At 52.4% G+C, this 15189-nt stretch overlaps 6 protein-coding genes across 6 annotated transcripts; 3 read left to right on the plus strand and 3 right to left on the minus strand.

Moving 5' to 3' along the window:
• Nucleotides 1-164: 164 nt before the first annotated feature.
• METBIDRAFT_11528 (uncharacterized protein) lies at nucleotides 165-3998 on the plus strand (the record flags this gene model as incomplete). Its single annotated transcript, XM_018854013.1, has 1 exon — nucleotides 165-3998. The coding sequence occupies one exon, from the start codon at nucleotides 165-167 to the stop codon at nucleotides 3996-3998; it is 3834 nt and encodes a 1277-aa protein (XP_018711434.1).
• A 125-nt stretch (nucleotides 3999-4123) lies between these two features.
• Nucleotides 4124-4573, minus strand: METBIDRAFT_11529 (uncharacterized protein; the record flags this gene model as incomplete). The annotated part of the gene is made up of 1 exon (XM_018854014.1): nucleotides 4124-4573. One exon carries the CDS (start codon nucleotides 4571-4573, stop codon nucleotides 4124-4126), a length of 450 nt encoding a protein of 149 aa, XP_018711435.1.
• Nucleotides 4574-4988: 415 nt separating this feature from the next.
• STN1 (Stn1p) lies at nucleotides 4989-6612 on the minus strand. Its single transcript, XM_018854668.1, has one exon. It carries the CDS (start codon nucleotides 6259-6261, stop codon nucleotides 5404-5406), a length of 858 nt encoding a protein of 285 aa, XP_018711436.1. The 5' UTR covers nucleotides 6262-6612; the 3' UTR covers nucleotides 4989-5403.
• Nucleotides 6613-6663: 51 nt separating this feature from the next.
• On the plus strand, nucleotides 6664-7892 carry RRP8 (25S rRNA (adenine645-N1)-methyltransferase; the record flags this gene model as incomplete). The annotated part of the gene is made up of 2 exons (XM_018859276.1): nucleotides 6664-6819; nucleotides 6893-7892. The coding sequence occupies exons 1-2, from the start codon at nucleotides 6707-6709 to the stop codon at nucleotides 7890-7892; spliced, it is 1113 nt and encodes a 370-aa protein (XP_018711437.1). The 5' UTR covers nucleotides 6664-6706.
• Nucleotides 7893-8756: 864 nt separating this feature from the next.
• Nucleotides 8757-10013, minus strand: METBIDRAFT_31580 (uncharacterized protein). The gene is made up of 2 exons (XM_018855882.1): nucleotides 9572-10013; nucleotides 8757-9536 (listed from the first exon to the last, which is right to left on the minus strand). The coding sequence occupies exons 1-2, from the start codon at nucleotides 9973-9975 to the stop codon at nucleotides 9104-9106; spliced, it is 837 nt and encodes a 278-aa protein (XP_018711438.1). The 5' UTR covers nucleotides 9976-10013; the 3' UTR covers nucleotides 8757-9103.
• A 226-nt stretch (nucleotides 10014-10239) lies between these two features.
• DSE1 (Dse1p) lies at nucleotides 10240-12519 on the plus strand (the record flags this gene model as incomplete). Its single annotated transcript, XM_018857555.1, has 2 exons — nucleotides 10240-11976; nucleotides 12274-12519. The coding sequence occupies 2 exons, from the start codon at nucleotides 10240-10242 to the stop codon at nucleotides 12517-12519; spliced, it is 1983 nt and encodes a 660-aa protein (XP_018711439.1).
• Between the last annotated feature and the right edge of the window lie 2670 nt (nucleotides 12520-15189).

Below are 15189 nucleotides of genomic sequence, written 5' to 3' on the forward strand. Positions count from 1 at the left end.
TGCCCCATGCCTGGTGCCGCCGTGCTTCGCTACTGACCACAAAAACCATCACCCACAAAAACCATCCACAAAAACCATCACCCACAAAAACCATCCACAAAAACCATCACCCACATTACCCGCCCACTCCCACGCCCGCCGCCACCACACACGGCGCCCGCAAAATGCAAAGAACACACTCGCTCACCTCCATCTCGTCGTCCCAATCCGCGGCCACGGCGCCCCTGAACAGACCCAGGCCCGCCGCCCTCATGCGCCCAGACCTCTCCACCGAAAGCCTCCTTCCAAACAGCAGCCTTTTTGCGCGCAGGGCCCGCAAACACGAGCCTCCGGGAACCCGGGCCCCGGCGTTCAGCTTCCCGAACGGCGAGGTCTTCACTCCTCGCTCGGCGCCCGCTCGCCGGGCCCGCCCGGCCCGCCTACCCGCCGAGCCGGATACGCGAGCCGTTCAAGTGGTTCCACCGCCAGGCGCCCAAACGAGCCGCCCGCCGGTTTTCCCGCGCTCCGCGTCCATGGTGCTGATGCCGACAATGCCGGTGTGTGAGCCGGCGCTCCCTCCAACACAACCGGCCGCGCGGCCGAACGCGCCGCCTAATCGCCCCTCCCACCAGGGGCCCCCGCCGGCCGTGGCGGCCCCCGCCGTGCGGGCGTCGGGCGCGTTCCTCACGCGCTCACACTCGTTCAACAACTTCCGCAAACAGAGCAAGCAGGACTTGGCACACGCCTTGCGCAGCACACGGCTTGACACGTCCACAAACATCAGCGTGCGCCCACAGGCGGCCGTGCCGCCACTGTCGCACAGCGTCCCCCCGGCCCAGCTCCGGCTGTTCTCCTTGACCAACAACCGCTACGCTGAGAACGCCGCCAACATCGTGCGCCTGGAGCTGCTCGTGTCCGTGCTGGGCCCAGGCCCATACGCACGCATGGCCGACGGCGCGGCCTGCCTGGACTCGGCGCCGTCGAGCCTCTCCACGTATAACTTGAACCGCTCCAACTCGCACACGCCCCAGACGTCCGTCTCCGGCTCCGACGTGGCGGAGAACAGCACCAAGCTGTGGAGCAGCGCCGAGTCCGTGTCCAGCTTCCGCACGGCGAGGGACCCGTCGCCCCTCCAATGCATCGAAGAGTCCGGTGCTGCGGGGGCGGGCCTGGGCAAGACCAACGCGCCCACTGCGCAGGTGTGTCTGGCTGGCTCAGACCACGTGCACGCAGACGTGCAGCTGCTGTCTGCCTCTGGTGGAAGGCCGCCCTACGGCGGCTCTCTGTCGACTTCTCCTTCGTCGTTCGAGAGCGACTCGCCGTTCCCGTTCCAGGAGAGAGCAGAAAGGAAACCCGCCGACTCCAGCCAAGGCCACTCGGAGACTTGTCTACGGGACGGGTCCCCGTTGAGAAGTGGCCACCGTCTGCATCATGACACAGGAACGAGGTTGACCGACTCCGAAAGCTCTGGTATCCCGTCGCCCACCGTGTCGGCTGCAACACCGCCAAGACCCATTGAGTCAATCACTTTGGAGACGGAGTCCGTTGATGCACAGCAACTAGGCGGGGAAGACGGCTCCATCGATGACCTCGTGGATCCAAATGTTGAGCGGCCTCGTCTCACGTCGAAAACGACATCTTTGAACAGCGAAAGCACCCTCGCCGAGTTGCCTCCTTCCAAAGACCGCCCCGACACGAGAACTAGTAGTTTAGACCAGGAACTCGTGCGCGAGCCCAAGGCCTTTCTTGGCACATCGCCTGGGTCTGATGCCGTGGTGACGTCAGCTCCAGAAACATCCCTGCAAAAGGAAGAATGTGCTTCGATCCGCAGTGATCTACACAACACCTGTACTGAAGTTTCAGTGGAATTGGCTGAACAAAGACTGCCGCGAAAGGTTTCAACTGCATCTGGTGATTCTGATGGGGACCAACGTTCTACCACACACGATGACCCGTGCAAGCCTGTTCCAGTGTACTCATCAATGCTTGCTTTAGATGATGCGAAGACAAAGTCATCCAAAGACACCTCAAATTCATTGGCAACAGAGAGCGCCGAAGCTGGTCTTGCGGCGAAGAAAATCCCACAAGAATTTTCCAATGATTCTTTACGGGAGAGAAGGAATTCAAAGAACTTGCCTGTCTTGCATTTCAATCGATCTAGTGTCATCCCACAAGACCTGGTGGCTATTTCTTTGCCTATTCTGAAAGATTTCATTCAAATATCAAAACTGGACTCCGCTCGTCCCAGAAAAGCCGAGGATTCGATTGAGTGTGAAAGCCCTCCGGAAATTTATCCTGGAAACCAGAAAATTTCCGAGGAAACAATTTCAAACGTCAGTATTCTTCAGTCAATGCGAGGAAACGAGAAAAGTGTTGATATATACTCAACTATCCACGGTGGCGCCTCAATCTACGATAGCGAAATGTACTCTCCAGTCCATATTGACCGGTTTCTAGCGGATAACCAAAAGGCCGTTCCTCCTCGTGGTGATGTGGCTGTGGAAAATGGAGAGATAAAATTCCAAAAAGGAAACAGCTCACCAATCATTCTGGTCGACTCTCATCTCCATATGAAGCAGGACGATAGTTCGTCGTCAGGTGGGCAAGACTCAAGACATAATCTCGATCTATCAGCACCCACAACAAACTTACCCCATGAAAAACAAATGTCTGGCCGCGTCGCCAGACATTCTATGCTTGCGATTGTGGACGTTGACTACGAAAAACTTTTGCCTCCAACGCCTGAGAAAAAAATTTCGAAGAAAGGGCCACTCGATGAAATTCAGTCTCATAGCTCGCCCAAAGTACGTGAAATACCAAGGAAAGAAAAGTCACCAGTGAAAATCCCCGTGAAACCCACCAAGTCTCAGGACGCTAATGCTAAAGGCTTTAAAAAACTCTTCAGTTTTATGAAACGCGCGCCAAAATCTTACAATGACTCGCCTCCCAAACTTCGTTGGAAGTCTCTGATGACTTCTCTTCGCTCAGCGAGGCCATCGGTTGATCGGAAAAGTGCCGATGGGTACGAGTCCCAAGTCAGCATCCCAGATTCACAAGATAAGCATCAGTCTAGTAAAATGGCTGCGCAAAATGCAAAATCTCCGGGAAACAAAAAGAGGGTTTTCTTGTCGAACTTGAAGTTGACCACGGGTTCTAAAGTATACGACTTGCTGTCGCCTATGTACAGTGTGGGAGAAGAAGAACTGTCTCCAAGTGGAAGTCCATCATCTCTTCCTCCTGAAGAATTGAAGTACGACTTGCCCGAATACAATATTGATACTGACTCTTTTAAGGACGTTCTCCTAAGGTTTCAAGAGGTGGAGAAAGAAATTGAAAATGAGGTTCGTGTTATGAGAAAGTCTAAGAGCATACATGACTTCTTCCTCAAAGACGACGAGCTATCAAAGGCTCAAATCTTTGACCTTCAGAGAAATGACCACCAGGATTCTAGCAGTTCCCTTCCGGAGAAGTCTGACTCGGCAAATGGAAGTCTGACCAGTGTGGATTTATTCAATGAAAGACAAAGTGAGCCGCTTAGTCAGGAAAGACTCAGTGGGATCATTAGTGAGCCTATTTCCGATTTTCCGCAAAACAACGAAAAACAGACTGTTGTTGTCGATATCGCACTAGTTCAGGCCACTCTCAATGATCCACATGCGATACGTCAATCGTACTTGAAGTTTGTGAGACAATTTACTGATTTCGAACAGATGAGAATAGAATTAAGCGGCTTCGACCCGACGGACAAAGCAAAAGTGTCATGCGAATCTCGGCAGAAAGTGTCGAGTTTACGAAAGACTTCTTCGAAAGCTCTGCGAAGCGTGAAGTTCTCGAATTCGATTTCGATCAGCGAAACACATGCACCTCAGTTATACAGACGGAGCAATAGGTCTGTGACGCAATACTATCTCACGGAATATTCGGAGATTAACAGGATCAAAAACGAACTAAATGCCTACAAATGCTACGAGATGCTTGTTCACGAAAAGTCTCAGGCAAATACTCATTTTTTTTATTAGGTGAAGATTACATTACGCATTCAAATATACACTGCTCCGTTCCGCAGCTCAAAATCTGGACATCTTTTCTTCGATTGATTTCCTCAATGCTCGGGGAAAACATGATTCGTGACACTCTGATCCATCTAACTCCCACGGTAGGTTGAATAGCTGTGATTGCTCAATAATAACGGAACGTGGTAGTGGTGATCTGGGGGACTGTCGATCTGAAAGGTGATATCGACGAATGGAAAGAATGTACGACTAGACGCGTCTATATCGTGAAAGTACTTTCCAGTGAGAAACTTGATTTTGTAGACTCCAGGCTTCAACACAGACCATTCGTCATTTTCAACCCCCACTTTCGAATTGACGCCGTCTCCATTCCCAGGATTGACCACCCACTTTTTTATCCTGCCGTCATTGTCTGTGCGACTCATAGCAAATGGCTGGACCGCAGGGTCTAAGTCATAGGCGGCCTCGTCATTTTTGTTCGTGATAAGCGGGGAGAGATAGAATATGGAGCATGTGACGTTTTGTGCCGGCTTACCGAGAGTTGTGTCCAAGATATGACAGGTGATTGGATCCACTGACATGGTGTTTCTGTTTGTTATACGAATATGAGCACAGAGTGGCAAGACGAAAGGACGTTGGGTTAATGAGCCATGCCTTGTCGATAGCAGCTTCTTTCAAGATAAGCAAAGTCGCGCGTCCTTCGGAAATCGCCGAGCGGCTCAGACTTTCAATTTGGCCGGTGCGCGGCTTATGATTCAATTTATTGTCTCCACCACTAGAGAACGCATCTTATACGAAGAGTGTAACTAATTCAACTTTGTCTTTTCAAAGTTGCTAACTTTCGCCGACTCTTGGTCTCAAATCACCAGTTATCTGACGCTACCATGATAGTCGAATCTGAGAGACCCAATGTAGGCCCCTATATTGAATGGTTGTACCTTTAATGCTAGCAGCTCATTTGGACAAAAGTAACGGTAGTAGATGGTGCTTTGAATGAACTCATGCATAGCTAAAGTTGAAATCAAACCATGTTCTTGATCTGTTATTGTTATTCCTGGTCCAAAGGGTGTAACAGATCAACTTAATAGGGTTGTGATATTAAACCTATACTTACAAATAATGAGCTGGTATTATTCTTTCTTTGAGCATTGCTTTTGCAACATCTGCATAATAGCCGTATCAAAGCATACGATGACGAGATACATAAATGGGCTTCTACTCTCTTGAAGCTTCCTTTCTGCTATTATTCTCGAGGGTGCCAAAGAGAAGTGAAGTGAACTGATAACAATTTGAATTTTTCAAATCCCAAAAAGACTAAGCTGTGTCGCGGTTCTTGAAGCGTTTATACAAGGCGCCAGCGCCTGCCTCATTTTTAATCAGAGGAGCCTTTGTTGATCACGCTGGTTCACTTTCATCTGCGAAAACAATGGCTTACATCCTGTAGTTGGTCCCTGGAGACGGCAGACAGTTCAGAGCCCGAATTTGATCGGTTGAGGCTTGGACTCATATCCTTGTGAATCACAAAAGAGTCCATAGCGTTATTAAAGGTGCCAGTCCCCAAGGTGGACCGTCTGGTTTTCTCGCAGGAGGATACCAAAATTCTCCGTTTTTCTTGTCTTTTGCGCGCGTCTTTATACTCAAATATAGTCTTTGGCATGGTTGGCTCAGCTATCGTCGCCTTGGGAGGGAAATATCGCCAGGGCTGCTCGATGTACTTTCTACTATCGAGCACCGCAGTCCACCAGGCCAATTCGATTGCAATATCATGGTGCCCACCGCGAATCACCACTTCAGTGGCCAGCATTTGCTTCTTCCCATTGAAGGCTCCCAAAGAGCCAGAAATCTTGAGCAAAAGGTCATTTTTCTCCAACGAAGCTGCTGGAATAAGATGGGCTTCAATCTTGACGCGGAGAGTCAGGTTTTCTCCCAGGAAGTCATCGATGTATAGAACATGAAACTGGTAGCTGTCAGCCCCGCTTCTTCCCGGGACCTCGTGGCTTTCAAACAGCATCATTCTGCCCATGATTGTGAACGTTTTGAACGGGTGGTTCTTGATTAGAAAGCAGCCTTCCTTGCCCAAATGCAAGGCGTTCTGGCCGTAGATTTTCAAGGGATCGGTTGATCGGAGTACATCGGCAATGAACAACGGCACGGTGTGTTGGTATGTGAGTGACATGTGGAAAAGCGACGGCACGTAATAGGTGATGCCTTTTTTTCGTAGTGCTACGTGGGGCTCACCCGGGGCAAAATCTATCCGGAACTCAGGCATGCCATCCCACGAGCACAATTACAGGCTTCGTTTAGAAAGGTGGGCTGGTGAAGAGTTGCTTTCGCTTGTGCTGGTGCGCCTACTTGAAAGTATTTAATAGTGCCAATCCGCTATCTGTGCTGTATGAAGGCTGGGCTGCGGCTGATGTCTGCATAAAGTGAGTAGTGCGCTGAGTAGCCCAAGCACAATGTTTTGCAGGTCACCGCTAGAATATCCCTTCCTGAAAATACCTAGTTCTTGAATGAAATAGATTATGTAGAGACTTATGTATTGCTTTCTGCTAAATATACTCTTGGCACTATGACCTAGCAGTAGAAGTCTGGCACCTGGTGCATGCCATCTCTGGCTTCTGGGCTTGTCCTGCACGTCCCAAAAATTGAGATGCCCATATCATCTCATCCTTCGGCCATGAGGCCCAGTTCCCAGACAAGCGATCAACTACAAAATGACTCTTTTCGAGGTTGCAGGATGGGACATCAAATCCCAAAAAGTGCAGATGGGTGGGCTTGCCAAGAAAAAGGAGGACAAATCCACCAAAAAAAGCCTCCAACAAAAAGGGTTCTGAAGACAAGCCCCAAAACAAAAAACGTCCGGCTAGCGATAAAGGGACCGGTCCCCAGAACAAAAAAAGAAACCAAAGCCAGCTCTCCGAAGATGTGGCCGAGACTTCCGAAAAGGACGTGCTTGCGCCCGTGCCTGCCATGTCCGCTAACTTGACTCCATTGCAGCAAAAAATGATGGCCAAACTCTCGGGGTCGAGATTCAGATGGATCAACGAGCAACTTTATACCACGACTTCGGACAATGCGCTCAAGCTCGTCAAGAACCAGCCCGCGCTTTTTGACGAATACCATCAGGGGTTCAGATCGCAGGTGCAGCAGTGGCCGGAAAACCCCGTCAATGTGTTGGTGGACCAGTTCAAAGCCCGGACGGCTCGGCCAATCAATGCTCCCGGAGGATTGCCCGGGTTTGCCAACAAGAAGATTGTACTTGCTGATATGGGCTGCGGGGAGGCACAGTTTGCGTTGGACATCAACAACTTCGTGAAGGAACACAACAGCAAGAAATTCAAGAAAACCGACAAGAAGACTGTTGGCCCGCAAGGCCCGCGGATCTTGGATGTGGACGTGCACAGCTTCGACTTGAAAAAGGCCAACGAGCGCATCACCGTGGCCGACGTCAAGAACGTGCCCATGAAGGACGAGTCGTGCAACATTGTCATTTTCTGCCTTGCGTTGATGGGCACCAACTTTTTGGATTTCATCGAAGAGGCCTACCGAATCCTTGCGCCAAACGGCGAGCTCTGGATAGCGGAGATCAAGTCGCGGTTCAGCGAGTCGACAAACGCCAAGGCCAAGCCCAACGGCGTGAATGCCGTGGGGGAGGAGTTCGTGGATTCCTTGAAGTTGCTTGGCTTCTACCACAAGAAGACGGACAACGCCAACAAGATGTTCACGCGGTTTGAGTTCTTCAAGCCGTCCAGGGAGATCATCAACCAGAGGAACGAAAAGTTGCAGAAACGCAAGAAGTTCGTGGAGCGCGAGTCCCAGAAGGAGGAGCTAGACAACAAGCGCACTAAGGCCCCCGAAGGCGAGTGGTTGTTGAAGCCCTGTATTTATAAGAGGAGATGAGGAGGATCCTGGAAAGAGGGTGCTGGATCGGCCGGCCCTTGTATTGTGTGGCTGTTCCGACCCAGGGTTTAGGCTACTTGTGTAATAAACGTGGGTCTGAGAACACATATCGACGGTGGGTGGACTTCGATTGTGGGTGGGGCTCGATGAACGGCTTTTTGACTCGTTATTTGGCTTTGAAGAAGTGCAAAGACGAGGGAGTTCTAGGGCCATATATCGGGGGAATGGATGTTGTATCTGTAGAGCACCGGGCCCATGCATCATCATCGGTGGGTCTAGCTGATTTGAGTATGGACGGGGGTTTCAACCCGATGTCTTGTATGGAAGTGAAGCGTCGTTTTCATAACCCTCCATGCTAACTGGGTTCCCAGAATTGGGCAGAACGAGCCCTGTTCTTTGAGCTTCTTGACTGATTTGGCGAGACATGCTCAGGAAGTAACCTGCCATTTGACCGTCGATGATTCTGTGAGAACCCGTCGCCTATTTTTGCACATGATCTGAGTGGCTGGGTCGAGTGTTTCCGAAGTGGAGGGTGTTCTCGTAGTCAGTTAGTGGCATACAGACAGGATGTGCTGTCTGTGAATATTAGTGATATGTGTTTTCTTTCAGTCAATGTAAGTTCTAACTGATCGTTTGAAAACATTTTGATCAGTTCTTTAATTTCGACAGCAAGTATTCTGGATCCATTAATACCAATCAGAAAACCGTCAGCATATCCAACGTATTTATCAAATCTGTAATCTGATCGAAATATATGCCCAATTTCTTACCCTCTTCGGTGCCATTATAGAGAGAGGTTTCTCTTTCAATTTTTTATTTTTCACTGAAATAATCGTTTTTGATTTTTTTTTTTTTTTGATTTTTCTTCCATTGATTAAACGTAATTTTATATTTTTTTTATACTTTATTTCAAGTAATCTCAAAGTGCGAGAGTTTTTCTGACGAGTGGATACAAAACTCCCTGTTATTTGAATGTTAGAATGTCCATATATCGATCAAATAAGTCTAAATCGATATTAGATATCCCCGGCTTTGCTGGGAATACAGGACTAAGGATGTACCTAAGTCCAATAATAGACTAAAAGACATAATTGAAGCCATTGACACAAATGGCATTATGTAGAAAATGTGATTCAAGTACACACGGAGGATATTTAAAGAAATGCTCACCAATGATACCACGTAGGGTTGGAGAACCTGGTGATGGGTAGCTATCTCGCTGGGTTCGGAGAGAGCTTTGGTCTTATATTACTAGAACAGACAAGTGTGGATGTACGGATGGCTGGTATGACGCTCGATGTATTGAGCACAAGATGTATTTTTGTTCGCAGAGCCGGTGGCTGTTTTCGGAACCCACCTGGGATATGCTGATACTTTCGGAATGCCATTTTCTCGCTCCCCAGAAGTGTGGGGCCACGAACCACCAGTCGTTTGGAATTGGTGGCCTGTTTCTTTGGTGCGCGACGATGAGCCGAGCAGTGCTGGCGCATATAATAGGGCAACAATAGACGCGCGCACCAGCCCAGGGCCTCGAGAGGGAATGGACAGAATGGACAGAAAGGACGGAATGGACAGAATGCACAGAAAGGACAGAAGGTATGCCCCAGCCGCGGCTCTTTCTGGACTGCGGCCCTTTTTCGGAGCCTCAGGAAAAAAAAAAAAAGAGGCCGGGCACGGACGGGCCTGCCATTTGCACCCACCATAGATCAGCCAGCGCCAGCATGCCTGCAGGCCGACCAAGCATATGGGGTGCGGACACGGCGCGCCCCGATACCGTGGATTCCGGCGGTGAGAGGCTGGCGACCACGCGCACCTGCACCTGCCAGCGAGACGGGGCCAGGATTTTGAACCGAATCCTGCTTGAAATGAGGGTCGAAGAATCCCCTGCCCCCATGCCCCCGAATACACGGCTATTGTAGATGGTCATGCTGAGGAAGGTCATGCTGTAGACGGCCATGTTGTAGAAGACACGGCCATGATGTAGAAGACACGGCCATGTTGTAGAAGACACGGCCCTGCTCTGGGCCCTGCTGCAAACGGCCTGGTGCACAGTGCACGGCCATGCTGTGGCATACGCGCCCATGCTGTGAGTTACGCCGCAGGCCACGCTGGCCAGCGCGCGCCCGGCCGCGCGGGCACGTGACCCGCCGTTCCGGGCGCCAGCCAGCACCAGCACCAGCACCAGCAAGTCGGCCCCATGACCGAAGTAGGCACCCTGCCAGCGGCAGGCGCCCCGGGCGCGGGCTATATGATGGGCGCCCCCCGCCAACCAGGCCGTGCGGCCATCGCGCCCTCCTGATCTCGGCGTACTCACGTGTTGCAACCCACCGGCGATTTTTTGCACCCAATGGACTACTACGAGCCTCCAAGCCTCTTCCGGCAAAAGGCCCTCCGGCGAGCGGCGCCCGGCAGCAGCCCGGACCTCGGCCACCAGCACAAGGCGGCCCGCCAACACAAAGCGGCCCCCGGCCCCCGCCCCGCCGCGGCGTGGCTTTGGCAACACCACCACCACGACACGCTGGTCTTGGACAAGGCGTGCGCGCTCGGCCGCACCAACATCAAGTCCAACTACTGGAAGATCCCGGACACGCACATGAACCTCACGGCGTTGGCGCTCAGCGACGCGCGGGCCGCCGTGCCGCACGTGGCCATCTCCAGCGCAAGCGAGAAAAACAACTTGTACATCCACGAGCTCGACGCGCACCGGCACCACTTGACGCACCTCTCCACCATCACGTTGCCGCACATCCACGGGCTCGCGTGGGTGCCCGGCGGCGGCGCGCGGCTCCTCGTGACCGGCAACAGCAAGGGCTACGCGCACCTCGTGGCCGTGCCGCGGGCGCTGCCGGACGGCGCCGCCGACGGCCTCGAGAGCGCGGAGATCGTCAAGCGCTTCAACCACCGCAAGCACTTGCGGCTCGCGGGCAGCGACGCGGCGGCCGCGGCACCCGGCCGCACGTGCGTGGCGGAAATGGCGTTCCTCTCGCCCGCGCGGCTCGCGTCCTGCTACGCCGACACGGTGTTCGTGTGGGACATCAACGGCACGCAGCTGGCCCGGCGCCCGCGGCCCGAGTCCATCTCCGTGGTGCCGGGCGTGCGCAGCGTGGACGCGTGTGCGGACGCCGCGGCCACGGTGGCGCTTGCCGGCGCGTTTGGCGTGTCGCTCCTCGACACGCGGACCGGCCAGCACCGCGTGCCGCCGCCCTCGCTCTTCCACGGCCGCCCGCGCCTGGCCGCCGCCAACAGGGTCAAGTGGCACCCGCGGGACCAGCACGTGCTTGCCAGCTCGCACGCGGACGGCGTGGTGCGCGTGTGGGACGTGCGCAAGCAGGCGTGGTTCGCCGAGTTGACGGGCCACCGCGGCAAGACCGTCACGGCCATGTCCTGGAACGGCGACGACTTGTTCACGGGCGCCAGCGACGGCAACATCGTGCACTGGGACCTCACGCTGGGGCTCGGCGCGGCACCCGGGCTCTCGCGCCACGGCGGCCGGCTCCGCCACTGCTCGTTGCGCGACGGCATCGACAGCGTGGCCTTCGACCCGGCGCGCAACGCCATGGTGGAGCGCGTCAACGAGCGCCAGTGCGGCACGGCGCTCCCGGCGCTGAACAACCAGATCGTGGGGCTCTGCCCGGTGCTGGCGCCCGGGCCGCGCGACGAGTGCAGCATTCTTCTGATTGACGGCGCGGCGTTCCTCGGGCTCCACTGCAAGATCTACGACGCGGCGCGGCCCGCTGGACGGCTGAGCTGTGGTCCGCGGGGGGTGGTGCTGGACTCAAGGGACGAGCCGGTCCTGGTTTCAAGGGACGAGCCGGTCTTGGTTTCAAGAAAAGAGCCGGTCTTGGTTTCAAGAAAAGAGCCGGTCTTGGTTTCAAGGGACGAGCCGGTCTTGGTTCCAAGAAAAGAGCCGGTCTTGGTTTCAAGAAAAGAGCCGGTCTTGGTTCCAAGAAAAGAGCCGGTCTTGGTTTCAAGGGACGAGCCGGTCTTGGTTCCAAGAAAAGAGCCGGTCTCGGCTTCAAGAAAAGAACCGGTCTCGGCTTCAAGAAAAGAACCGGTCTCGGCTTCAAGAAAAGAACCGGTCCTGGTCTCTCAAACCGAGCCGGTCCTGGTCTCTGAAATGCGAGAGACAATGGCGGACGCTCAAATGCTCTCCAGCGACCAGGCCCTGCTTCCCGCCATGGCCCCGGGCTCGCGGGACGGGCCCTGCGACTTGGCCGCGGCTTCCGAAATGAGCCCCGCGCTCTCCGTCGCCTCGACAGCCCGCCTGCTTGCGAGCGGCCAGACCCTCGCGTCCGTTTCCCACAGCCAGCACCCAGCCTTTGGCGGAACGGCCGTGGATGCGGAAACACCACCCCTGCGTGGGCCGGGCCTCATTGCCGAGGACTTCCTCGGCATGTGGGACGAGGCCATATCGCTCCACTCCGTGGACTCGTCGCCGGAACAAGAGCTGTCGCCGTACTCGTCGGGCATGCTGGACAACTCGTCCAGCTGCTCGCTCTCCACGGTCGCCACGTTGATCGACGCCGGAGGCCAGGCCATGCCAAAGGACACGCTGTTCCAGTTGTTGGACAAGGAGCTCGAGCGGATCTGCGACGAGTTTCCCAGCATCTACCGCGACTGCTACTAGGCCGCAGGCGGCTGCGCTGGAATGCCGGCTTTGAGGCACAGTCTGTTATTATTGTCCGAGGCACAGTCAATTGTCCGAGGCTAATTCTTTAATCTTGTCCGAGGCACAGTCTGTTACAATTGTCTGAGGCACAGTCTGTTATTATTGTCTGAGGCACAGTCTGTTATTATTGTCTGAGACTCGGTCTGTTATTATTGTCCGAGGCACAGTCAATTGTCCGAGGCTGCAATCTTTATTCTTGTCCGAGGCACAGTCTGTTACAATTGTCTGAGGCAAACCACGATTGCCTGAGGCAACCATCTGAGCTATAGATTACTCGACGCTGCAGGACTCGGCCGGCGTCCAGGCTTTCTACGCATGAAACACACAGGTCTTGCCGGCAGGGCCTGCTTGGATCAGTCTGCAAAGACGCATCGCGCCGACCGGCGTGTTTTCGAAAAGGGCGCCAGGGCCCGGCTCTTGCCAAGGCACGGCAAATAGTGGCGCACTGCGCCGGCACGTCAAAATGCGCGGCTGCGGTGACAGGCTTCAGATGGGCCCGGGACTTTCCAGGGTCCGCACTCAGACGCTTGGTCCGGCATAAGGCTGGGGAGGATAATGGCACTGGACAAGCCAGCAAGACTACAAAACGGGCATCAGGGAAAAGAATGATGGCGTAAGGGTACACAATCCACTAGCGCAGACATACATATTCGAATAGCATATACCGGTGAAACGGCCACGTATCGTTGTCTTATAGAACGGTCAAAAGTCGCGTTGCGGAATGTCAGGCGGTCCGCCCAGAGGCTTGGAATGCCGCGGCCAGGCATGCAACGGAAATCTGCAATAGAGTTTTGCCAGGCAAGAGGGGTGTGTTGAGTGAAACAGGCTGCGGCTGACCAGAGCAATGACGACTGCGAGGGCAAAAAAAAGATCCAACTGGGTGTAAGTGCGTCGGATAGAGGGGGATCAAACTTCAGTGGTGGAATCTTCAGTGTGTTTTGATTTTGTGTGTTTTGACTTCTATGTGTTTCAATTTTGTGTGTTTTGACTTTTATGTGTTTTAATTTTGTGTGTTTTGACTTTTATGTGTTTTAATTTTGTGTGTTTTATCTTCAGTGTGTCTCTTTAGTGTGTTTCAACTTTTATGTGCTTTAAGTTTTGTGTAGTTTATCTTCAGTGTGTTTTAACTTCGGTGTGTATAACTTTGATGTGATTTAACTTCGGAGGGTTTTACTTCGGTGTGTATAACTTTGGTGTGATTTAACTTTGATGTAATTTAACTTCGGAGGGTTTTAACTTCGGTGTGTATAACTTTGGTGTGATTTAACTTCGGTGTGTTTTATCTTCAGTGTGTTTTATTTTCAGTGTGCTTTATCCTCAGTGTGCTATAACTTCTAAGTGTTTTATCTTCGATGCAATTTGACGTCGGTGTGATTGGACTTCGGTGTGATGGAAGAATAGCAAGTGAGACTGGATGGGCATGCAGATAATAAACGATGGGGACGGCGCAGCAACAACCCGAAATGGGGCGGGCGCCAGGTCGGGCCGGAGGCCTAGGAAACTAACGTCCAGAATCTCCCGGGCCACGTCTCGCCACCACGGACTTGGAGCTGTCTGATTTTTGTAATATTGTGTTTAGTCTAGCTCCTTCAGAATCTATAGAAAATTGAGATCGACGCAACTCGCGAACAAAACACAGGCAGCGAACGCGGCAAGACACCCCGGCGTCGGAATCTCGGGACCACGGCGGGCGGCATTCTTCTCATCTACTTTGATTGGTTCCATCGCCTTGGCTTCGTGTTTCTGTTATTTTCCACGTCATCTCTGCGCCGTCAATCATTCGACTCACCGAGCCTTCCGTGTTTTAGGCCGTCCTGGTCTTTTCTTCGATTCTCGTAATTCTGGTTAGGTTCGAGCCTGCAGCTGAGATTTGGGTGAGTGGCGGTGCTTGGGGCGCACTCTGCCGGGTGCAACAACTCAGTCTGGTGCTAATTTCACCGGACCGTCTGGATGATTTTTCTGGATACTGTTTTTTTCTCGTAAGTTTTATTTCTGTGCGTGCCATATCACGTGTACTGGGGGAGAACGCCGGATTTATATTTCTGCAAAGTGATTCAGTCAGCCGCATTGTTCTTTATTAGCAAGCTTCCATTTATTAGCAAGCCCCGCACTTCTGTACAATTTGCATTTGCCGGACCTTTCAAGATCCCATTCATTTCTCCCTTTCATCACCCTCGTGTGTTCTCCAGTTGGTTTTATACCTATTCTCCCGACCATCCACTCAGCGATTCGTTTACTTGTTCTTCCGCCTATTCTTTCGCCTATTCTCTCACCTGTTCTCTCACTTTTACTATTTTCTCACCTCTTCTCCCCATTGTTCCCCAATTCTTCTCCAATTATCCTCCAACTTTTCATTAATGATTCTCCAATTATCCTCCAATTATTTTTTTAAATATTCCCCAATTCTCCTCCTATCCTCCAATTATCCTCCAAATATTTTCCAATTTTTCTTCAATTTTTCTTCAATTTTTCTTCAATAATTCTTCAATTCTCCCCCACCAATTCCTTTTCTTATCCTCCCCAGTATTCCCCAATTCTTCAATTCTTCTAAATTCTTCTTCAAATATCCTCCCACTTTTCTTTAATTATCCTCCAATTATTTTCCAATTATTCCCTCACCTATTCTTC

The sequence above is a fragment of the Metschnikowia bicuspidata genome (assembly GCF_001664035.1).
Source record: "Metschnikowia bicuspidata var. bicuspidata NRRL YB-4993 chromosome Unknown METBIscaffold_3, whole genome shotgun sequence".
Lineage (NCBI taxonomy): Eukaryota > Fungi > Ascomycota > Pichiomycetes > Serinales > Metschnikowiaceae > Metschnikowia > Metschnikowia bicuspidata.